This window comes from Xenopus laevis, chromosome 8S, assembly GCF_017654675.1.
Source record: "Xenopus laevis strain J_2021 chromosome 8S, Xenopus_laevis_v10.1, whole genome shotgun sequence".
NCBI lineage: Eukaryota > Metazoa > Chordata > Amphibia > Anura > Pipidae > Xenopus > Xenopus laevis.
Genome location: NC_054386.1, coordinates 87,106,442 through 87,131,067, shown reverse-complemented (window position 1 = coordinate 87,131,067; position 24,626 = coordinate 87,106,442). Strand labels below are relative to the sequence as shown.

The window sequence follows — 24,626 nt, the reverse complement described above, 5'->3', positions numbered from 1 at the left end:
GTTCTGTGCTTGGTGATAAACTTTGCTCCTGTATACTTGTATCCTGATTATTTGATTCTGGTTGGACTTCTGCTTTGAATCTCTGACTACTTGATCTCCGCCTTCATCTGACCCCATCCTGTTAACCCGATTACGTTTGATCTCCGCCTGCATCAACCTCGGCCTGTTAAACGACTACGATTGAACTCCGCCTGCACTGACCTTGGCCTGCCCATTCAAATTCTCCTCTGCCTTACCCCTACTACAACTACTCCACGTGAACAGTTTGTGACTCTCCAGTTTGGCCATGACTCCTCACATCTTGGCTCTAGACTGATGAAGCCTGACAGATTTGTCACACCTCGACCCTGGAAACAGTTCTAATTCGATACTTTGCCACCTAAAACCTGCCGAGTTCATGTAGAAGTCAATGGCAGAGGTCTGTTGAACCATTTGAAGATGTTAATAGCCTTCCTAGCATTCGAGTTTTATTTCGGAGGAATTCTATTCGACTTTTTGTGTCGTTCCTATTCGACTGTTTTTTCATAAAAACCTCCCGTCCGAGTTGTACATTCGAATTTATTCGAGTTAAAAGAAATTCACATAACTTTGAAATATGACCATTGATAAATAACCCCATTACTGTATATCATAAAAAACACATACAGATTTGTTTGACATGATCTTTCCTTTATAGAGCCATGCTGATCAAAACATATTCTTCAGAACATAACCTGCAATCTTAACAAATGTTCAAATACAGCAATTAACAAACAAACTTACAGGCCGGCCATGATTGCCAGGCTGAGACTAAATCAGTTATAAATACTGTAATTTCATAATCTTTCCTTCAATCCATAACATGAAAAGGAGTCTGAATAGGCTTAAATTTGATGCCTGGCTAAAACTGGACTGCGCTCTCTATCTTGTATCGCTTTATCCCCCCTTGGGTATGACTGAGGCCCTTACTAATTCCCATTAAACATTTACCTGTATAAAGGTGGCCATAGATGTTAAGATTTTTAAAATATCCTTTCATTATCGTAAGACCAAGCTTATCTTGAAGTGATTGTTTAAATGTATGATTTGTCCATCAACTAAAATTACCATTTCAAATAATATAGTCTAGTTGACGCTAGGAAAACTGCAGGTAGCTGCCTGCTTGGCTCAGCAAACAATTGGACAATGGATAGATTTCACTGTGAAAGATGAACATTTTCTTACCTTACACATCGTTTTACTGACCTATTGATGAAAAATTGTTAGAAGTACGATCGTGCTAACCTCATGATAATTTGACAGATTTGTCAGATCGCACTAAAATCGATCGTTACGGAGAGCAAAATCTTAACATTTATGGTGAGCTTAAGAGCTTAAGACACTTTCACTCATCAGAAAGTCTACAATTCTCAAATGTCTCTAAAAGGTACACCTAGAAGATACTGGTTAATAAACATTATGCCTGAGCCTATATGGAGCTACTAGATATTGAAGCACAATCCCAACTATAGATATAACCTATTGTACTCTGCTTGTTGTACTGGTCATTATTTCTTCCTGTTATCTGCTAGGGATGCACCGAATCCACTATTTTGGATTCGGCCGAACCCCCGAATCCTTTGCGAAAGATTCGGCCGAATACCGAATCCTAATTTGCATATGCAAATTAGGGGTGGGAAGGGGAAATGTTTTTATTTCCTTTTTTTGTGACAAAAAGTCACGCAATTTCCCTCCCTGCCCCTAATTTGCATATGCAAATTAGTATTCCGATTCGATTCAGCTAGGCAGAAGGATTCGGCCGAATCCGAATCCTGGCCGAATCCCAAACCGAATCCTGGATTCGGTGCATCCCTATTATCTGCCCATTTTTTTGTATTAGGCCAAATAACTAAAACCATCACAAAAGATTAGGCAGAATACAGAACCAAATCCTAAAAAAAAGAAACTTACAAAGTCAGGTAATGATAATTAAATAGATAACTTAAAGAGTTACATGATAATTACAGTTCAAATTTGGTTTAACAAGGCACTTAGATTCAGCTGAATGTAAATTCTACTAATCCTGAACTGAGCCTGGGGCATCTCTAGTTTCATCTAGGCCTCCTCTGTCTTGTCTAGTCCTCCTGTCTTCCTGGCAAATATCTTTATTCATTTCCCCTTATCTTGATTCACTTTTATTTCATGGCCATGTTATACTTTGCTTTTCTGTAGTTCCCTGTCTTCTGCCTTGTCATATGTTTTATTTGCAAGTTGCCATTACAACAGCACAAGGTATTAAAAAATGCAATGTTTTTCTGATTTTGAACATATATGTGGCTCAGTGTACTTTGAAATACATAATAAAGCTAACACCGAGTGTTGCAGTGATTCATATTCACAATCTCATGCCCCTTCACCTTCTTCTTCCTTGTATAAATCTTCTCACAATCCCTTAGATCCCTTCTTCTCGTTCTGTACTTCTTGGGGTTGAAGTCAGACCTCTGGCTTCCTCTCTGATGACAAACTCTAATCCCTCACTCTCCATTTTAAAACAAAGGTCTCACTGGATAGCAGAGAATATTACACAATTTTGGCTCTATAAGCGGCTTATTGAGAAATTATTATGTGCTTGATTGCACTGATGTATGCTTTTGCATAAAGTAGGATCTGACGTTGTACATAAATGGCTATATGTTTGCAGCTGCTGGTTTATGAGAGAGGAAAAAGTCTGTGTGTTTGAATGATGGTTTGGGTATGTTTCCGTGTTTTTGATTAAGCAGGGCCCAAGTGCTTCAGTGTTAAGGGGAGCAAATTTGCATAGAAATAATCACCACTTGCACCTTTTCCTAATATGTGCAGGCTGTGCTCAATGCCTAAAACTATGGTGGAAGGTGAAGATCGCAGCTTGCCAGGGTGCAATAGAGCCATCAGCGCAGCTCTTTCCATTTTACTTTTTATGAAATGGAGAGAAATGTGGCTATATGCAAATAACTCTGTTTATATTACAAACTAAAATGCTATTTTTGATTTAAGAGTTTTTGGTTGATATGCTACATTGTCAAACTAAATGTTGCCTTTTTAAGTATAAAACTGCTGCTTGTGCCAGATATAATGGTACATGGAGCAAAATGCAGCCTACCATGGGACGCAAGTGTTTTTTAAGTGATAACTTGTGCCCTTTAGCACTCTAGTACTTGCACCCATATGCCATTGCATTTAAGCACGCAGGTTATCCTTGTTAGAATAGAGTGGATTCGACCAGACTGTTCAATCACTATGCTTCCGTCCAATGAAGCCAATATCAAATAGAACAAAAAGTGATGAATTTCAGTCCAACGCAGTGGGTTGCTGCAAAATCAGTGCTTTATTTGTTATCCTTGTTGTTGTGATATGTGTGCGCCGGTTCTGTTCTTCAGTGTCTGCTGGACCCTATGCCGTTGACCTGCACACTCCACTGAGTTGATCTTAAATAGAGTTGCCAATGATCTTCAGACTGCCAAGGTCAAAGAACACTTCTCTTTTCTCATTCTCCTGCAGTAATCTTCAGCTCTCAGAACAAGAGACAGTCACACAATTAACACTGCATAGCAAAACAATTAACTATGGGGCAGATTTACTAAGGTTCGAATGGTAAATTCGAATTCTCCATTTTTTTGGGGTAAAAACTCACAATTTCGAATTTAAAACCGCCAACCCAAATGTGAGATTTATCACACCTCGACCCTGGAAACAGTTCTAATTCTATACTTCGCCACCTAAAACCTGCCGAGTTCATGTAGAAGTCAATGGCAGAGGTCCGTTGAACCATTTGAAGATGTTAATAGCCTTCCTGACATTTAAGGATATAACTTTCAGGTCGTTCCTTTTCGATCGAATGTTAGATGTTTGAATTTTTTCATAAATAACCTCCCGTCCGAGTTGTGAGTACATTGGAATTTATTACATAACTTCGAAATTCAACCTTTGATAACAAACCCCCTATGTGTTCTGGTTAGTCAATGGGTAGCACTTCAGTCTCATAATGTTGATCCAAGTACATGATAGGGAACTTAGATTGTAAGCGCCACTAGGGCAGGGAGTAATGTAAATGATGCATAATCTTTATAAAGCGCTACATAAATGTGTTGGCTCTATACAGTATAAATAATAGATACATGTGTGTTAAAACTGAGCTGAAAAGTGATGCACAATGGGTTTATCTTATAAATATCCTTATAGGTGTCACACCATGTAACTGCATTCACTTGTCTCTGTATATCATCATAGAGAAACAGTAGGCTATGTCCTATAAGTTTGAAACTGCTAGTATGTTTGATTTCAGAAGGAATGGGAGCTTGATTGAAAGTAGGCAGATTACACTGTATGACTGAACCAGAATGGGAAGGAAGATCTTTCTGGCATTGATTTTTAAAGTCTGAGAACAGAAAATGCTCTTCCCCTTATCGATGATAGTCTGTTGCTATGTTTGACCCAACAACAGCACCACATTCATCAAGATACCACAGGAAAGTTACCACACTATCTCCCCACAAAAACACACAATAATAAAAATACAACGGAACTGAAAAGCATTCTTTTCCATTTGTCCATTTTTTTTTGACGTTGGCAAATTCGCACCTGGCAAATAAATTCGCCCATCACTAACTATAATGTAATATACACAATGGTGAATCTCATTTTGCATGTTATTCATATGCTTATTACTTAGTGGCACCTAATGAGTAATTGCTTTAATTGTGTACCAATTTTTCAGTAGATTGCATACTGTTTCTTTAGTTAATTAATCAGTGCAGCAAATATGCATTAAAACTAGCTGAGCAGTCCCAAATTATATTTGCATGTCATCTGGTCATGTACTCTACATACACATAACTCTCACTTGTCCCAACTGAGGTGGAATAGTGTCAAAGTACGTAAACTAAACAGTGTTGGACTGGGATGCCAGGGGCTCACCAGAAAACCTTAGACAGTGGGACCACTTTCCAAACTATTATTCGTCCTCTCCTGAGTCAACCAGGGAGTTGGTGGGTTTTGGGGCACATCACAGTTGGGGCGGGTCTGAATATAGATAGGTGTGCCCAGGGTGGGTAGGTGCATGGTTTAAATGTCTCAGCTAGCTTTAGATTTGTAAGTTTTAGGGAGTTTCGGAAGTGTGTATATTACAGATTCCCTTTCAAGATTTTTGTTTCTGAGCAGCCACTCCTCTTCCTGCTGAAATCATGACTTATCCACAATTTCCTGTGTTTCAAGGGTCACCCGCAGACCCCCTATTCGATTATGGAGTCTGCTTCCTCTGTAGTTATGCTACTGCAAATAAGCATTGGCATAACTTTGGCCATGGCCCCGGCATAATTTTTTTCGGGACCCCTCCCCGAGCCAAAGTCACATCATAGAGACTTACAGGTATATGCTGCTGGTAGATCATGCATATTAGGGAAATCTCATATTCAGATTACTAAGGAACATACTGGTGATACATGTATATTAAGAAAATCTGATAAAAATATGTTGTCGACATATATATACTTCTACAGTATAAGTGACCAAACACTCTGATCAGAGCAAAGTTTTCTTCTACTGAAAAGAAAGAGCATGATCAATTGGCAACTGGAGCAAAGACTGTTCTCTTTCATTCACCATATACCCTGGTGTATCTTCATGGGAAGACAGGGAGAAGGGAAGGTAGATACTAAAGGAAAGAGAAGGAAAGAACATAGAAAAAAAAAATATAAGGGATGGCATAGGATATGCATAAAAAATAGAAGAGGAGAATGAGAATATATCAAAAGTATTAGTTAAGGTGAAGAAAGGGAGAGAAAATATGAAGGAAATGGAGATCATAATTAGAAGAATAGGAAGAATATGGTTGCAGGGGCTAGAAAGAACAGAAACACAGGGAGAGTCAGAACAAACAAACTCTTATGGAAATAAAAGAGAAGAGTGGGGGGGACAACAAAAAGGCAAATGGGAGAGCATATTACGTAAATTGGATATGTAAGGAAGGGGATTTTAAATAATGAAAGCATAGGGAAGGGGTAAAGGGAGGGAATTCTCCTCTCTAGTAGAGAGACAAAGGGAAAGAAAGAGGAAAATATTAAAAAGGAGAGAGGGGAATAGAAATGGGAAAATACAGAAAAGAAAATGAAGAGAGAAAAGGGAAAGCAAGAACAAAATTTGAGAAAGAAGAAAGAAAGGGTAAGTAAAACAGAATAGAAAAAGGGTCTTACAACAGCAGGAGAATGGTAAAAAAAGAAAGGAAAGATGATAGGTAGTTAAGAGAGAACAAGAGAATAAGGCAGCAGATAGCATAGAAGTGAGTGTAGAGGAATGCAACCTATGTATGTGTGTATATATAAAATTGAGGGCATGCGTCCTCAGTGTCATAACAAACTTTTTGCATGTGACAATGTTGCAAAATAGCATTTATTAGCTTGGGTAATTGTTTGTGCAAAGGTTTCTTTTTTATACTATTACTGTATGTTGTTTAAAGGGGACCCGTCACCCAAAAAAACAATTCCAAATTCTATTTTATCAGGTTAGTCAAACAAAATGAACTTTAATTACACTGTAAAAATATTTGAATCTTGTTTTCTACCGTCTGGGAATTAATAATTATAGCAAGCAGGCAGGAGCCATTTTGTGGACACTGTTATTAAGACAAGACTTGTATCATCTCAGAATCTTGTTTGTGCACCAGAATGGGAGACCTGATGTCCATCCCCATGTCCTGGTTACACAATTAAATGACGAAGAGAACGGGGGGAATGTGGGGAGAGCAGTGACATCTAGGAAGTGCTGAATGGAAAGTGAAAGTAATTGTCTGCCAGACCTCTATGACTATAGAGGAGGGGCAATCAATATTTGATTGACAGCTGAGATTTTTAAATGCGTTACAACAGCTATGAATGCTTAAATAAAAAAAATAATTTGGGTTTCATATTTAATTTGAAAAGGACTTTTATTGTACAGCTTTTCATGTCTGGGTGACAGGATTTAAAACTGAAACAGAGTCAGCATCTATTCTTGGTGAAAAAATTCTCCTGTCTATTACCTTTCTTATCTTGCAAAAAACCTTTGAAACACCAGCCCAGTGGTTAAGATATAGGGATACTACCAAGGTAAGTTAAAGGACATGGTACTAAACCTGGTCTACAGAACTGTATTCACAGCAAAATACTTTAGTTTAATGTAAACTGGACTGAAAGGCCGAGAATCAGCTCCATATTTGGCGGCGAACTGCAAAATCTTGCATTTCGTAGCTGAAATTGCTGCCTGCACCTGGGCCCACACAATGGATCTGGGTAGAGGAAAGGTAAAGGAATGATTCCAGTGTAGGGGCTGATTCTCTGCATGAGTTTTTCAGCAGGCCAAGTTTCAGCTCTGTGTGGCATTAAACTTGATCATCTTGCAAGATGTTTCCCTTTACTCAGTTCTATTGCTCCTTTCACCTTGAGCAACAAAACTGAGCAGGAATGCTTCATGAGATGCTTATTATATTAGCAAATTAAAAACGGCTAATATCATGGAATCTATAAAAAACTGATCAAAAGCATACTCTAAGCAATATAACATTTTACATAGTAATGTATATCTCTACATGGAATACTATAGGGGTACTGTTTTTCCTCTTATGATTTGTTAAGTCTGTTAAGCTACTTTCAATCATGAGTATTTCATCTGTAGCAAATATGTCACTAAATAAATAAGCATACATATCCAGACAAAGAAGTAGCTCTGTTTTCTGAATTAAGGTCTTCTACTGTCTGATCTGCACCACTGGGTTCCTAATGTTTGTACAATTACAGGAAAACAAGTGAACATAAATCAGATATAGGATAGATAGATATAGATTTACAAAGCTACCTTTGGGCTCTAGTTAGAAAATGGTGCTCCAGTTTTTTTTGTATATAATATTTATATATAGATATATACACACACCTTCAGCCCATATGCCAACAAATTATTAACGCAGAAGGAAAGGCTTTTTTACATGGAGGTGCCAAAAGTTTGGCACCACCAATTGATTGTATTTTCTTACCCGATACCTGGTCCATTGCTCCTAGCAGCAGAAAACTGTACTGGCCTAGGGTTCCCCCAGTGAGCACCACAGAGCAATTTTCTCTTGTTTTTTCTTTCTTCAAATTTCCCGGCACAGATACATTATAGTAGGTCTTTTTATTACCGTTCGGTTATTCATTCTACTGTGCAACCAGGCAAAGAAAGAAGAAGCAGAAGAGAATCACTCCGTGGTGCTCGCTGGCGCCATCCCATCCCATGGCGACCCTTGATAAATTTGCCTCTAAGTCTAGTTACTGTGTGTGTTATTTATGCATATGACATGCATTAGGTTTTGTCTCTAAGCTGCCTGCTAGAGGGACACGGTGGCTGCAAAATGGGACCTGTTAAACAGAACTTTGGGGAAATCTTATCTGCATCTGTTCTAGAATTGCAGCAATCAGTTTTAAACAGATCAATGTTGCAATAACTCTATCCCAAAAGAATAAATGGTGTGCGATTACAAAAGAAGCAGAGCTGGGCATTACTCGTGCACTTTAGGTCCCAGGCATGTATGTCACAATACTCATTTGCATTGAATATCCGAACACAAAGTTATTTATATCTTTAGCATCTTGTTTTCTGTAGCACAGAGATCATGTGCTACTCAGTTTTTCACTATTCACTAATAGGCACTACTGAATAGGGCACTAGAAATTGTTGTGCAGATGGACACTCATGGGCTGCTCATGTATTTCTCCCAACAAGATGCGTGCAAGTTGTGTTGGCTTGTACCATTTTTGCCAGACTGTATTTGGGAGCAATGCTTTGTGCAAGACAGCAGTAGACATTATCATAGAGCAGTGGTCCCCAACCAGTAGCTCACGAGCAACATGTTGATCACCAACCCTTTGGATGTTGCTCCCAGTGGCATCAAAGTAGGTGCTTATTTTTGAATTCCAGGCTTGGAGGCAAGTTATAGTTGCATAAAAACCGATGTACTGCCAAACAAAGCCTCCTGTAGGCTGCCAGTCCACATAGGGGCTACCAAACAGCCAATAACAGCCCTTATTTGACATCCCCATGGACTTTTCCATGCTTGTGTTGCTCTCCAACTCTTTTTTTTACATTTAAATGTGGCTCACGAGTAAAAAAAGTTGGGGACCCCTGTCATAGAGGTATCCTTGGAAATATGGTGTATTGAGGGTACAAAAAAATATGTTGCCCATATTTTGTGCTTTGTACAAGTAATTTAGTAAATCAGCCTATCTTACCGGGTCCTATTCAAAACATGTACAATCTAAGAAATACAGCATTACAACAAACTTTAGACTTTAAATGCATTCCTATTTCTGTACTGTTAAAACGGCAGTTTACTTTGAATACAGTTATCAGACTCAGAAGCATAAATGTGGATGTCTGGATACAGTATTATTTTCAACATTACCAACATAGAAAACATAGTTTAATGTTTTTTCCGGAATCCTCTCAATTTGGTACCATTTTATAATTTCATTCATCATTAAACCTCCCACACTGGAAACACAGTTTCAAAACAAACAAAAACACACAAGTGCAATGGGCCCCAAAACACAGAGCTGTGTAGCACACATTGTCACCTTGGCCTTCATTACACAGAACTTTCTTTTCTACACAAAAATTCAGATCATGCTCTCTGACCCAACCAAATATGGTAACAATTAGACTGTGTCCAAAAAATCTGACATGTTTCCAAAAATACTTCTGAGATCAGATATCATAAAAACCTCTGTTAAAATGTCAGGAGAGCCTCTAGAGGACTAAAAGCTAACAACAATAGGTACCTATTCAATCACACATAAATAATTCTATACATATGGCATATATACGGTATACACCAGCTTATTTACACAAACAAAATAACCCATTACTGCCTGTTTTACTCTCCGATGGAAGACAACATTCAAAAACACAATGCTAAAAGAGGAGTTCAGCTGAAAACACTGTATAAACTAGAAATACCTAGATGGACTGGATACTCTGCAATATACTGAATTTAATGTGACAATAAGGGAGAAACTGCTCACTTTCTATTCCCAGGATTGAGCTATACTGAAAGAGTTTATATTATTCAATGTAAAGTAGAATTAGTCCACATGAGAACCCATGATAGTGGCAGTGTGAATGCTGATTTACGGTCAGGGAATCTGGATATCAATTTGTATCAGTCCTATAATAACGTTCCCCAGTATAAACCTTCTGAAGTAAATTGTAGCTCGGTGTGCAGTATTTCTGACTTGCAGCCAGTGGTGTAACTACCAAGAAAACAGAGCACGCTGCTCAAGCAAATGCAGTAGATTGAGAAGTCAAGCATACAAAAAGGCCAGCTTATTTGCTCTGCTCAACATGTGTTGGCTTCAGGATTTTGGCTCTTCCAGTGAAAAGAGTGCAATTGCGGCATCTGAAAGGCCGCCTCACTGCGGCAAAGAGTGCACAGTGCACTGAGCTCAAGTAACTGCCCCCTGATTTTATTATTATATTCACATGAATAGTACTGTGTAGTTATGTGGTCCTACAGCAGTCCCTCATCCCCTCCCGACCCACTTGCTCCTCACCTACTGGGCTGCACCATGCTTTGGAGAGGGGCTGGGGAGAGAAGACTAAAACTCCATGATTCGGGCTCCCCTGTAACCTGAGCCCCCTGCCCAGTGACTGTAGGGTCTGCTGTATTGCTAGTTACACCACTGCTTGTTACATTTTAGTGCTCCCATTCTGCAACAGTTTTCTTCCAGCTGCATAACTTGGTGTTGATTCTTCTCTATTATAATCTCTATCATTCTTTATGTGGCCTGTTTTATCTCATGTCAGCAAGATCATAATAAAGAAATATTAAATGCTCACAAAGACTGGTGCAACATTGCATTCATTCCATTAGATTCAATGAAATTACTCAGACAACAATGCATAAAGAAAAAAAACCCAAATACTAACACAGACTTATACTTTTTGAAAAAATACACACTAGAGCTGGTTTTATAAATGAAAGTAACATATATATATATAAAGCATATATAAGGAGCAAAGCAAAAGGCCTAGCAGTATTTGCACTAGGTTCAAGCATAGAGGATTGTAATTTGCGGATTGTTATTTCAGGTTTATACAGGGATGCCAATGTCATATTTACAAATATAGGAAAGCCAAACATTTTTCGAAATTCACGGAAAACAAAGCAATTCGATTGTTAGTAAATGAACCCCTTAAACTACACACACTACCATTTAATGTGTATCTGGTATTTTTGTTATTTCTACAAAAGTCTGTAATCTCTTTGGAAAGATACAACATCCTGCACGGAATTTATCGTTTTGTCCAGTTTAGTATCATCAGCAGAAATATAGACAGTACTTGCCCACCAAACAAACATATTAAAAAGAAAAAAAATCAAACACAATGCAGTGAAGGAAAGTCGTAACATATAAAACTCTTGAATCTTAGCCCATTCGCTAGTAAGATAAGTGCATGCAATGACAGCCAGAGTTCCCCAGCAGCAATTGCCTGACAAATCATTATTTTGATTTTACAAAAAAATTATATATGTTTGCTTTCAGTGAAAATTCAATTTACATTTTTCATAGCAGTGTAAAGGTGGCCATACACGGGCAGATAAAGCTGCCGGTATCAGTCGTTTGGACCAATTTGACAGCTTATCTGCCCGTGTATGGGGGATTCCGACGGGTCTTCCTGATCGATATCTGGCCACGATATAGATCGGGAAGGTTTGATTTTTAAGCGACCAACCTGCCGGAGCGCCTTGGAGTATCGTAATTCGATCGTTCGGCCATATGGCGTACGTTCGAATTACCTCCGATATAGCCATGCCGTGGCATAACGGAGAAAGATCCACTTGTTTGGTGATGTCGCCAAACGAGCGGATCTTTGAGTCTATGGCCAGCTTAAGGCAAATGCTAGACCTGGTTACTTCTCTGCAGAAACAGCCAGTCCACTCTTCCATATGCTTCTTGATGGCTTTGCACAAATGTCTGTGAAAATGCAAACTCTTGTGTTCTGGTATTAGCCGTAGTGATGGGCGAATTTATTCGCCAGGCGCAAATTTGCGGCGAATTTGCGCGACTCACCACCAGCGACTAAATTCGCGAAACGCCCTCCAAAATTCGCGGCAAAATTAGACGTCGGCGCCGTTTCACGATTTTTTTGCCGTTTCGCGAATTTCGCGCAAAATTTGCCCATCACTAATTAGCCGGCCTTGTGCTGGTAGACCAAATGGGAGCTCACTAAGGCTGATGGCACATGAGACTGGGGATCCTTGTTTTGTAAGAGGCATATCATTGTGCAGACACTCAAACTATTTTTTTCAATGCAGATACACAAAGATGAAAAGTGGATCCCTAGCCCTGTGTGTCTTTATCTTAAAAGTAGACAACACATCAGTAATATTTAGACACCCTGCAATATAGTTTTATTCAAAAAGTAATGTGCATTGTTAACTTCACAGTATCCATTAGGCAACAATAATGTCTAAGGGAAGAGACACACATTAAGATTCGGGGAGATTTTATCGCCCGGCAACAAATCACCTCTTCTTCGGGTGGCTAATCTTCCCGTAAAGCCTCCCCGCCAGCTAGAATCTAAATCCCGGCGGGATGGTACTCGGATCGCTTCGTTTTCCAAAGTCGCAAGAAGTTTCCACATGAGGAGCGCTCCGAGTGCCATCCCGCCAGCGATTTAGATTCTAGCCGGCAGGAAGGCAGTTCGGGGAGATTAGTTGCCCGAAGAAGAGGCGATTTGTAGCCAGGCGACTAAATCTAAAATGTTATACAGGTATGGGATCTGTTATTCATAAGGCTCAGGACATGGGGTTTTCCGGATGAGGATATTTCCATAATTTGGCTCTCCAAAATGTCTAGAAATTGACCTGTTTTTACCAATATTTATTGAAATTGTATATGACTTAGAGCCTCATTGGGCCCCTATACCTCCTGGGCCCCCATGCAGCCACAGGGTCTGCTTCCCCTGTAGTTTCACCCCTGGATCAAGTGCAAGGTACTGTTTTATTATTAGGAAAAAGGAAATCATTTAAAACATTTTGAATTATATCATTAAAATTGAGTCTATGGGAATGGCCTTCCCATAATTCAGAGTTTTCTAGATAATAGGTTTCTAACACGTCTAAACAAAGTTAGACAGATGTCAAACAAGTTTCTTTTAATACAAAAAGAAATAACATAGAGGGCTTTGCAAATACTCAAACATCCAGTGCGCCATAGGCATTACAAGCCTAAACTACTCATAAGTCAAATTTTGTTTGCATAATTAAAGAAAATCTATTGTTGAATGTAATCAAATTCTCTAAGGAGCTTATAAAAATAAGCCAAAAAACACAAATACATATATATATATACTAAAGAATATTCTTTGAAACCTTTAATAGCCAGTGTTTATTAAAGAAAAAGACCTGCAAAAAAGGTTCATATTAACAGAGTCGGACGGGAAACTGGGAAAAAACCCAGTGGGCCCCTGCCGGCCCAGACCCCCTAATTGGTCGATCAGCATGCGCTCAATGGTGCATCTTTCATGCATGCCTGCGATGCAAGTTTGGAGGTCGGGATGGGGCCCTCGGGGACTACCAGGAGGGCCCTTCGTTTTTCAGCCCTGGAGGACCCCAAATGATCTCGTCCGACCCTGATTTTTGATATTATTATTTATTCATTAAAACATTAAATTTTTTTTGCCTTGAATGGAACACTGTGGTCTTCATTGGCGTGAAACTTTTTCTATGGTTTTTCCTATAAAACATTGAATAAGTTGTCAAATCTCCTCAAGACTCAAGTTCCCAAAGTGCCTTGCATACTCTGTGATTAAACAGACTTGAAAAGGAGAATAACAGATGGTTGCAAGGCAGTGTGAAAATTACAGTACATCTGGGAGTTCACCAGAGGGAAATTCTGCCACTCTCTAGTCGTTTCTTCATTTTTTTCCATGAGGTTTAGAAGGGAATATTTCTCAATGGGTAAAAGTAACACTCCACCCTCTTACTAAATATGCCTCTAACAATCCCATAGAAATAAATAGACAGTGGTAGAATTTAATCTACTGAACCATGGTGAGCTTTAGTTTCACTCTTTGATTAATATGCCCCAGCCCCTTGGATTATGAGACCTGCTTTCTGATACAATGATTTTTGTAGTCAAACAAGCAGCAGTAGAAGTAGCAAAGTAAACACAGATACTGCTTTCGATAGCAACTACATTTATGAATAAGGTTGAAAATTATTGAGATTTCGAATGAATGTTTATTGCAGTTGTCCTTTGCCAGGTCACATTTGGTATGTAATGCAGTATGTTTGGGACATATGGAACTTTAATGGGGTTATTTTTCTAGCTCCGAATATCTAAACCTTGAATAATTCGTAGTTTTCGGAGCAAAAAAAAAAAAACGCTGAATTTTTAGAGATGTATTAAAGTCCGATGGTCTAAAAATTCAGAATCCGAAACCCCCGCATATAAAAGCTCTCGAGATCCTCTATAAGTCAATGGTGAAGGTTCCAGTGTCTGCACTGATGTCCGTACCAATATCCGATGATTTCAGGGTTTCTGCGAAAAAAACTCTGAAAACTCAGGAAAAATCGTAGGTTTTGCGCAAAACTCCGAACAATTCAGAGCTTTCAGGGAAATCAAAGTTTGCCCGACCCTATTTTTTCAGGTTTTTTTCTTCATAAATAAGGTCCATTCGGGAATTCGGAGTTGATATTAGAAATACTGAGATAAATTCGGACCTTGATAAATAACCCCCTATGTATTTAATATATACCATATGGCATGCATCATTATGGTTCGAGCCAGCAATATACTGTATTTAAAAATGACTAATACAGTAACACAGAAAATAGGTATTATTAATCTTTGAAAGAGTATTTGTTCATGGAAACGTATAAGAAATTTAAAACAAATATATTGGTGGCATAGTGAAGGTGACTTTGGTCAATCTTTGACCTTATTTTATTATTGTATAATGACACAAGTGATCTCCACAATGAGCCAAATGTGATGCTGCACAACAGTAATTATGCCAAACTATGGCAAAATGATGACCTAATTCACTGATTGTATGTGGTTATGGGCTCATCTGGGATGTATGAGCCCAGACTTCTGGTTAGCAACATTTACATATTTACATGCATAGTTATCCATTCATGTACATGGTCATTATTGCATATGGCCAAAATTAGGTATAATGAATGTTGGTTTATGTGTGCCAGTACAGACATATAAAAAGTAAAGGGAGGGTTTTGCAACTAGAACACCAGTTAATATTTATTTTTAATACTTCTTTAAAGGGATTGTTCACCTTTTAATTGACATGTGGGGGCAGATTTATCAAGGGTCGAATTTCGAGGGTTAAAAAACCCTCGAATTCAACCCTCAAAGTAAAATCCTTGAATTCGAATATCGATTTTGAAGGATTTTAGCGCAGAAGCTTCGATCGAACGATCGAATAAAAATCGTTCGATCGAATGATGAAATCATTTAAATCTAAGAATTCTAATGATTTTAAGGGGCCGATTCACTAACTTCGAGTGAAGGATTCGAAGGTAAAAAACTTTGAATTTCGAAGTTTTTTTTGGGCTACTTCGACAATCGAATGGGCTACTTCGACCTTCGACTACGACTTGGAATCGAAGGATTCGAAGGATTCGAAGTAAAAATCGTTTGACTATTCGACCATTCGATAGTCGAAGTACTGTCTCTTTAAGAAAACTCTGACCCCCTAGTTCGCCATCTAAAAGCTACCAAAGTCAATGTTAGCCTATGGGGAAGGTCCCCATAGGCTTGGCTAATTTTTTTTTGATCGAAGGATATTCCTTCGATCGTTGGATTAAAATCCTTCGATCGAAGGAATTATCCTTCGATTCTACGATCGAACTATCTACGCTAAATCCTTCGACTTCGATATTCGAAGTCGAAGGATTTTAATTCCTAGTCGAATATCGAGGGTTAATTAACCCTCGATATTCGACCCTTAGTGAATCGGCCCCCTAAGAGATTGATCAAAGGATTTTTATTCGACCAAAAAAAACGTAGAAAAGTGCGGGGGAAGGTCCCCATAGGCTAACATTGGACTTCGGCAAAGTATGAAATCTAAGTTTTTTTTAAAGAGACAGTACTTCGATTATCGAATGGTCGAACGATTTTTACTTCGAATCGTTCAAATCATTCGATTCGATCGAATTTGATCAATTTGACCAATTCGATGGTCGAAGTACCCAAAAAAAATACTTCGAAATTCGAATACTTTTTTATTCGGACTATTCACTCGAGCTTAGTAAATCTGCCCTAACGTATGATGTAGAGAGTAATATTCAGAGATGATTTCCAATTACCCTAGTAACCATGAATCTGAATTAAAGACTGGAATATGAATAGGAGAGGGCCTGAATACGATGATATGTAGCCTTACAGAGTATTTGCTTTTTAGATGGGTTCTTTGAACCCCATTTGAAAGCTGAAAATAGTCAAATAATACAAAAACTATAGAAAAAAGTAAGACCAATTGAAAAGTTGCTTAGATTTGGCCATTCTATAACATATTAAAAGTAAACTGAACCACCCCTTTAAGACAAATATAAACAACACAACAAAAAAAGAAGGATGAGTGTGAGTCCCTAGCTGCAAGGTCATGTTTTAATGCATGTTCCATTGGAAATATCAATCCCTACATCATCATTCCCCTGTCTTGGGGGCAAGGGAAAGATTTGTAGAGGGGAAATTCTGTTGTTACATCATATTAAAATATTTGTTTTATATTTGCTATTTATACAACAAACTTTGATTCTTGGCAAAGTCATACTATTATTCAAAGATGAGCAGATATTGGTGCTATACGAGTGCCACAAATGATCATATAAAAGAGAATTCCATATTTTTGGTCTGGGAATGAAGGCAGATGTGCAAATTAATGTAACCTGTCCCTGCACCTAATTATAAAATTGGTTTATTGCTGTAATTCTTAATTTATGGGTCTGTTTATGGCGGATCTCAGTGATCTTCTTTAATCAAATGTTTCTTCCTTCATAAGACAGAAATAAATAGAATGTGAAACGCAACTGGTTTCAAACTAGAGTCTCTTGAGAAAAAAACAAAATCCTGGATTATTGAATTTATTTACTGTATTTTTTATTGATTACAATCCTGCCAGTTTTACATAAACATACCTCTGGCAGACCAGTATGCGGTCACTGTATCTGTCTGCTGACTTACACAAGCTGAACTGGGACTGTATAGACATAACAATTATAAAAGTCTGACGTTTACTCCAAAGTGGCTTCCCATGGAATGTGTAAGTAATATCAATGCTTGTCAAACACATACAGCTGGGGTTGAAAATATTTCACACAGAAAAAAAGAAGCCATTAGTTGGGGAAGGAAAAGACCCATAAACAGTCAGATTGGTTAGCACAGACCCAATATAAATATTATTAATAGCACTAATTTTATGAGCGTTTCCCCTCTAGAGCACCAATGAAGGTCTCAAAGGATCATTTAAATGCTGCAGCTTTTCTCATGGAATTCAAATGATCCAAAAAGAGTCTTGGCGGCAGATTTACTAAAGTGACTAACGTTAGCTTCGCAGATTTACTAACGGTTGCTGGAGTAACTTCGCTAGCGAAGGAGATAGACTCTAGTGGTAATTTGCTCCCTTACGCCTGGCGAAGCTGGGCTCTGGCAAATGGACTTAACTACGCAAATTCACTAAGATGCGGATTTTACTGAACGTTACCTCTTGCGCCAGACTTGCCTTCGCCATTTCAGACCAGGTGAAGTGCAATAGAGTAGATAGGACTTCCTCAAAAAATAGTTAAAAAAAAATTTAAATCCCAAAAAAACACTGGCAACTTTTCATTTTTCAGGGTGATAGGCTGCAAAAGATCGTAATTTTTTTCTGGGGTACCCAGCTTCCCCCCTACATTTCCAAACATATTGCACATAAACTATACACTGGGCTCATGTGTAGGGCATTATAATAACTCTATTTTCTTTTATTTAGGTTTCCCGGGCTTGTGTAGTGTAATGTACTTGCTGCAACATATACGTCCATTGAAATTTAACTTCCTGCCGTATGCAAATTAGCCAACGTTAGCGCAACTTCGCTTCACTTGCCGCAGTAATGCTAGCGATACTTCACCAGTGTTTGGCGCCCTGGACGCAACTTCGGATTTTAGTGAATTAGCGTTGTTCTGGCGAATCTACGCCTGGCGAAGTGTTGAGATTTGAGTGAATCGGACGATAGTGCAAATTGGGCGCTTAGTGAATCTACCCCTTAGATCTCCCTGCACATGATACATGAATCTTTAAACACTCAAGGTCCACCTGTGTTTTGACTATCACTGAGGGCAGCAGAGGTCAAAAGGCCAGTTTATCATGGGCCTAAAGCTAACGCCACAAGTGAAGGTTTCTCTTTGGATCATCCAAACCTTCTGTAAGAGCAGCCAATGAGTTTAATAGCAACTGCCTTCTGCTGCACACAAAAATGTTGACCCAAAATGCAATTTTTTTTGGTATTGATATTTTCTCTGTCGTTGAAAATACTTATTGTGACAAAAGCAAGATACAAGCATGCCGCAGCACTTATACTCTGGTACCTCTAGCTACATGGACCCCATAAACTGGGAAGCCCCTGAATACTTTCTCCTCTTACTGTTGAATTTACATACTTTCATCTTGATCAGGCCCGGATTTGTTGCAAGGTCACAAAGGCCCTGGGTGGCAAAATATTGCTTTATAGGGATCTGAGCGTCCCTGGTACTCCAGCGCTTACGCGGGGGGCAGTGCAGGTGGAAATCCGGCCCTGATCTTGATGCTAAACTTTTACCTGCTTAAAACAAAATTTCCTTGTGTCTCAAGGGTTTCAAATTGCTAATTGCTTTCAGTGCTAAACAGTGACCTTGTAACTTTGTCCAGTTCAGGGCTCTCCTAAGTCCCTAAAGAGGTAAAACCAAAAGTTACTGTTCCTTGAATATCTCATAAAGCAGTAATGTGGGCTGCAGAACATCTAAGTACTGTTGTGGAGCTTACTTTTCCCTAACATTCAGTCTGAGTGAAGAAAAAAGATTGGTAGATTGTGGGGGAATAAGAATGGGAAACCCTGCTCCCCCTGCTTTTTCTGGTCTCTTCTCGTTCCACACTTGTCTTCTGTTTCTCCACTTGCATACTTTTATGGTCCGCTCACGGCTACAAACATTTTCATTGATTATCCCACTCCTTAGGAATGCACGACCTCTCAACATCCGCCGAGCACCGACCCAGGGCCTTTTATTTCTGTAACTCCTTAGCACACATTCTCATTTAAATTGGCTGGTCTCTAGGGCAATATTCTATTTTCTGCTCACACGCACTTCTGTGCACACACATCCTTGGTGTATATTCCAGGCCAAAATCTACAAATTATCATATACTATACATTTAACTGTAAGGTGATTTAAAATATTTAGGGTACAGAACTGGAAGAACCCCAAACCCCTAAAGCAACATAATGTTTTTTTCCTTGCTTAGAAAACAGGACATAACATTATACACAAGTGAGGCCTAGGTTAAATCCAAATCAAATTCTGCCCTTTTTTTTGCTTTACAGCCTAAGGACCCAGTCTGAAGCCCTTGCGCTTATGTCAACAAGGTAGATTTTCAATGAAATTAATCAACACACACCTTTCAAAACACTGTTCTTCTATATAATATTAACTAGGGATGCACCGAATTGGCCTTTTTCAGTAGGATTCGGATTTGGCTGAATTCTTCTGCCGGCCAAACTGAATCCAATCCTAATTTGCATATGCGTATATTAGGGGCAGGGAAGGAAATCGAGTAACTTTTTGTCACAAAACAAGGAGTAAAAAATGTTTTCCCAGTCCCACTTCTAATTTGTATATGCAAATTAGGATTCGGATTCGGTTTGGTATTCGGCCGAATCTTTCGCGAAGGATTCGGTGGTGCGGCCCTAATCCAAAATAGTGGATTCGATGCATCCCTACTATTAACCTTCTTCATCCCCCATTTATTCTGTTCTGCTCTTCACAGAACTGAGTTTACCGTACGGACAATGGTAAAGGTTAACAAGTTATTGAGAAAACGTAATGAAGTAAATTTTAGGGGTCAAGCATGAATGAAAATTGAACAAAGTCACTGTTACTATTAAGCATACTCAGTGGGGCTTATTTATAAACAATGGGCAAATCTGCCTTTGGGCAGTAACCCATTAACCCATAACCAATCAAATTGTTGCATTCACTGTTCTACCTGCAACTGTCTGAAAAAGCCAATCACTGATTGGTTGCTATGGGTTACTGCCCATGCTCAAATTTGCCCAGTGTTGATAATTGAGCCCCACTGTGACACACACTGTGTCCAGGGCCCCCCTCCGGCGTGCCACTGCTGCGCAGCACACATGCACTGTGTTTTGCCGTGGCCCCCTGCAAAGTGGAGGTCGCGGCAGGGAGAATTTTGCAAATATGAGTGCGGATCTGGGCTGGTGGGGCCCACAAGAGCCAGGGGGCCCACTGGGTTTTTTCCCGGTGTCCCGCTGGCCCAGTCCGTCCCTGACTGTGTTACCATAACCCTCCTTAAAATAAAGTTAAAAGCTACAGTAATATGGTTCATTATATTTTACTAATAGAAAACAAATTTAAGTCTAAACCAAACCCCAGGCTAATCTTACTCTCAGACGTTAATATCAGTAACGTATCTGAGCATTATTTTAGTTCTGGATAGGATGAATTGGAGTGCTGTGGTGTTAATGGACTGTGTCCCCCACTGAGAGCATGTGTCTGCCTCTGACGTCTTTGATGAGGACTGAGCCTACAGGACTAGCCTTATGAACTTTCTACTAATGTTAGTTCAAAACTGACTAGAATGGAGGGCTAGGACTGTAAACAGAAGGGGACCTTTTTCTTCTTACTAGAAAAAGCAGTGATTATTTCAACGATATTTATAATGTCAAGCAAAAACTCAGTACATGGTAAATAAAATCTAAGAACAAATCCAAGCTTGAGAGAGTGAAATGGCTGAAGTAGAAGATATAACTTTTTCCATACCCCTGCTGTTTGTACAAAGACTTGTATGGGAGGATGGGAGGGCACTCGCCAAAGTTACAGGGCCATTGAGAGAACAATGGATGGAGGAAGGCAGCACGCACAAAGTTTACACAAAGAGGCACAAGACACATTACAATTAGACTTCTGTATAAAACCAGTCAAAGCAAATAGTGAGGCCTGGCACTGGATCTGTGCTGTGTAATCTAGCGTGTTCAAATTTACTCCTTCCAGGTATTACTGAACTACAGCTCCATAATCCACTACAGCAGGATTCTGACAGTTACAGTGCCACAGCAGGGTGCCACCAGGACGACACCTGTTCTTTCTCTAGCCAAACCTAACCAGCTGGTTCAGAGTCAGAGAACTGAGGGACGAGGAACAAATGCATTAGTAGAATTAGTTTAGTCTGCATCTGTAGTTAAACTACAACCCCTAGCATCCCCCAGTAGTGAGAGGAGTGCTGATATTTGCAGATCCTTACAGGTTGGACACCCCTGAAATATACACTGACAATAACTTGGACACATCTGATGCTGAGACCCCTGAGCCAATATCCCCTGACCCCTATCCTAAAATAATCCCAGCCCATAAACTGGGTACATTGACACTTCTGTTATCTACTGGTACCACTCACACCTTGCCATATAGTCAGACCAATGAGCAGGTAAGGGAGCTAGCAAATGTACAACAAGCAACAAACCAATGCAGCTTCATGAGATTATCTTGACAATGGGATGAGCGATGGAGAGGATCTTTGTGCCCGGTCTCCACTTTGTGTCTCACTGCCAATAACAAGATGCCAAGCCCTGCCAGCTTCCCAACAGTTATGTCTCCGAACATGAACATTTTTTATCAGACACAAGTACAGGGGTCTCTGTATCTGACCTTGAATCCTTTGAACCCATCAAATTGTTCAATGTTGTACTTTATGTAGAGTTCTGTACTTACCCAGTCTGTACAGCACCTAATTCCCAAGCAGGAAAGTCCCCTGTCTGAGAGTTGCCCAAAGTTACATCCTTTGACACAAATCGCATTCAACTGTTTTTCGAATTCCACTGTCAGGTAAGTGGCCCGTTCCACTAATCCAAATTCCACATCCCACACCTTCTGATTGACAGAGGGAACATCTTTCCTTTGTGCACTGTGGAAGTGGACTGGTGTCTCTACAAAGAGAAAGGAACAGTCCAAAATCAGAGGAAATCAGGGGCCGGGGCTGTACAATCAGGCAGGGAGGGGAAAGAGAAAGAGAAGGAGAGAGGGGGGAGGGAGAGAGGGGAGCAGTGAGGGGAGGGAGAAACAGCTGAGAGGGGGTGAGACTGGTCTGAAACAGGAGGGGAAAGTGGAACATTTCCTGCTGTTCTTAACCACTCCAACTCCAGAGCAGCCAACTCCAGTATTCTGCAAGCCCACGTTGCTCTGGGCATCTGCCTGTTTACACCAATGAAAGAAAAGAGACAGAAAATGACAGTAGTCAGTAGTTGTGCCATAATACAAAGGGAATTATAGTTCAACTACTGCCCACAGTCTTTTTTTAACTACTTTTTTCATTAGTTTGATTACTGTTGAGATGGGACAACCAGAATGGAACAGCACCACTTATCTTATGAAGAATAAAAATGCACAGTTTTTAGGGCATTACAACAACGTCTCAGGTAACGTTTTGGCCCTTTATCAAGCTTGATAAAGAGCAAACATGGCCTGTAATGACCTAGAAATTGTGCAATAAAGGCATTTTTATTCTTCATAGGATAAGTGGTGCTCTTCCATTCTGCTGTATGTACCATTGAGAAGTGGACATTGGAACCTGCATTACGTAAAGATCTGAAGTGTTGTGCCAACCACTTTCTACTATACTGTTGAGATGGATACAGGTTACTGTCTCCCAGGGAAGGAGGTTTAATATTTTCCACAGCCATTTCTATAAATCCATCTGCCTTCTCAGCATCAGCACGTAAACGGCAGTTTCCATGGGGCAGATTTACTAAGCTGCCATTTTTCGCCAGCGTCCGTTTCACACCCATGGCAACACTTCGCCAAAAGCAAATGTGCTCAGACTACGCCAATTCACTAATATGTGGAGTTTTGTCTTGGGCGCTGAACACTGGCGACTTTCCGCTAGCGATACTTCGGCAGTACGAGCATTTGATAGTGAAGGTGCGCTAGCATTCATTCAGATTCACTAGTGATCTTGCACATAGGTCAATGTGCAAATGGTGGGAAATTTAAAGTGGTATGGACGTCTTTATGTTAAATGTTGGTGCAAATACTTACAAATTCCACTTTTAAAAACACATGTCCAGGGAACCTTAATAAAGACAGTAGAGTTATTATAGTGCCCTACACATGTGCCCAAAAAATTAATGTTCCATATGTTTGAAAATGTATGGGAAAAACCGGCTACCCCAAAAAAGTTCACGTTAGATCTTTTGCAGGCAAAAAAGGAAAAGCTGCCAGCATTTTTTGAACTTTTTACCTGCACGCCCCTGCATTCTGTTTTTCTGCGTTCAGCGCAGGAATAGATGCAATACATTTTTTCCAATGGGGCTGTACTCACACAGGCGCGTGTATGAGCCGAACGCAGGTTGAGACTCAACATGCTGCATTTTTCCTGTGTTCGGCGCCTACACGCGCCTGTGTGAGTACAGCCCCATTGGAAAAATATTTGTGGCATGCCCCTAAAATGTGTTAAAAAATCTTTAATAGTTCGGACTTTTTAAGGCAATACCACTTTAAAAATAGAAAAGTCGCCTGCGTTTTTTTTACACTTTTTATGACTTTCCAGGGTGCAAGATATGATTTCATTGACAGATTGAGGAAGATTTAGCTTCGTTACAGCAGTTTGCGTGGTCTGAGGTGGCGAAGGAAACTCTGGCGAAAGAGGTAACGTTCAGTAAAATCCGCAATTTAGTGAATTTGCGTAGCAACAACCATTCACCAGAGCAAAAAGTCACCTGGCAATAGAGCGTGAATGAACGCTAGCGAAGGTCTCTTTCACTAGCGAATTGACGTCTGCTCCTGTTTGTGAATTAGCGATGTCCCTGCGGATGTGATTTCTGGTGAAAAGTCTCTAGCGTTAGCCACTTCGCCCTTTAATAAATCTGCCCCATAGTGATATGTGCAGCACATAGGGTTGCCACCTTTTAAAAAAAAAAATTACCGGCCATGGTGGGGGGTGGAAAAGCAAGGGGCGGGGCGTGAGCCAATGAGGGGCACCACAAAGGGGGCGGAGCCATGGGGAGTAGCGTCATAAAAGGGGCGGACCATGTGGAGTAGCGTCACAAAAGGGACGGGGCCACCGCCCGAAGCCGACGAAAATGTACGTTTTCATGGGCGGGCAGGGGATTTTGTAAACGGTATCACAAATTACCGGCAGCTACATTGCCGGTAAATTTGTAATACCGGCCCTGGCAGGTAAAATACTGGCCGGGTGGCAACACTAGCCGCACAGGTCCAGACTGAGATATAAAACAGACCCTGGCATGTCTGGTACACAGAGGCCCAAACAGCCCCCTGCAGGCCAAACCAATCTTACAGCAGCCCCTCTGGTTGAGCCAGGCCAAAAAGTATTTGCACCCGAATCTATAATACTTGG

At 40.0% G+C, this 24,626-nt stretch overlaps 1 protein-coding gene across 1 annotated transcript in view; it reads right to left on the bottom strand.

Moving 5' to 3' along the window:
- The window catches only part of plekhg2.S (pleckstrin homology and RhoGEF domain containing G2 S homeolog), an 83,777-nt gene extending 61,499 nt beyond the window's left edge, over positions 1-22,278 (bottom strand). The window contains exon 1 of the mRNA XM_018233369.2: positions 21,983-22,278. Within this exon, the coding sequence (XP_018088858.1) occupies positions 21,983-22,068 (86 nt within the window). The 5' untranslated portion in view covers positions 22,069-22,278. The remainder of the gene's footprint in view (positions 1-21,982) is intronic.
- Between the last annotated feature and the right edge of the window lie 2,348 nt (positions 22,279-24,626).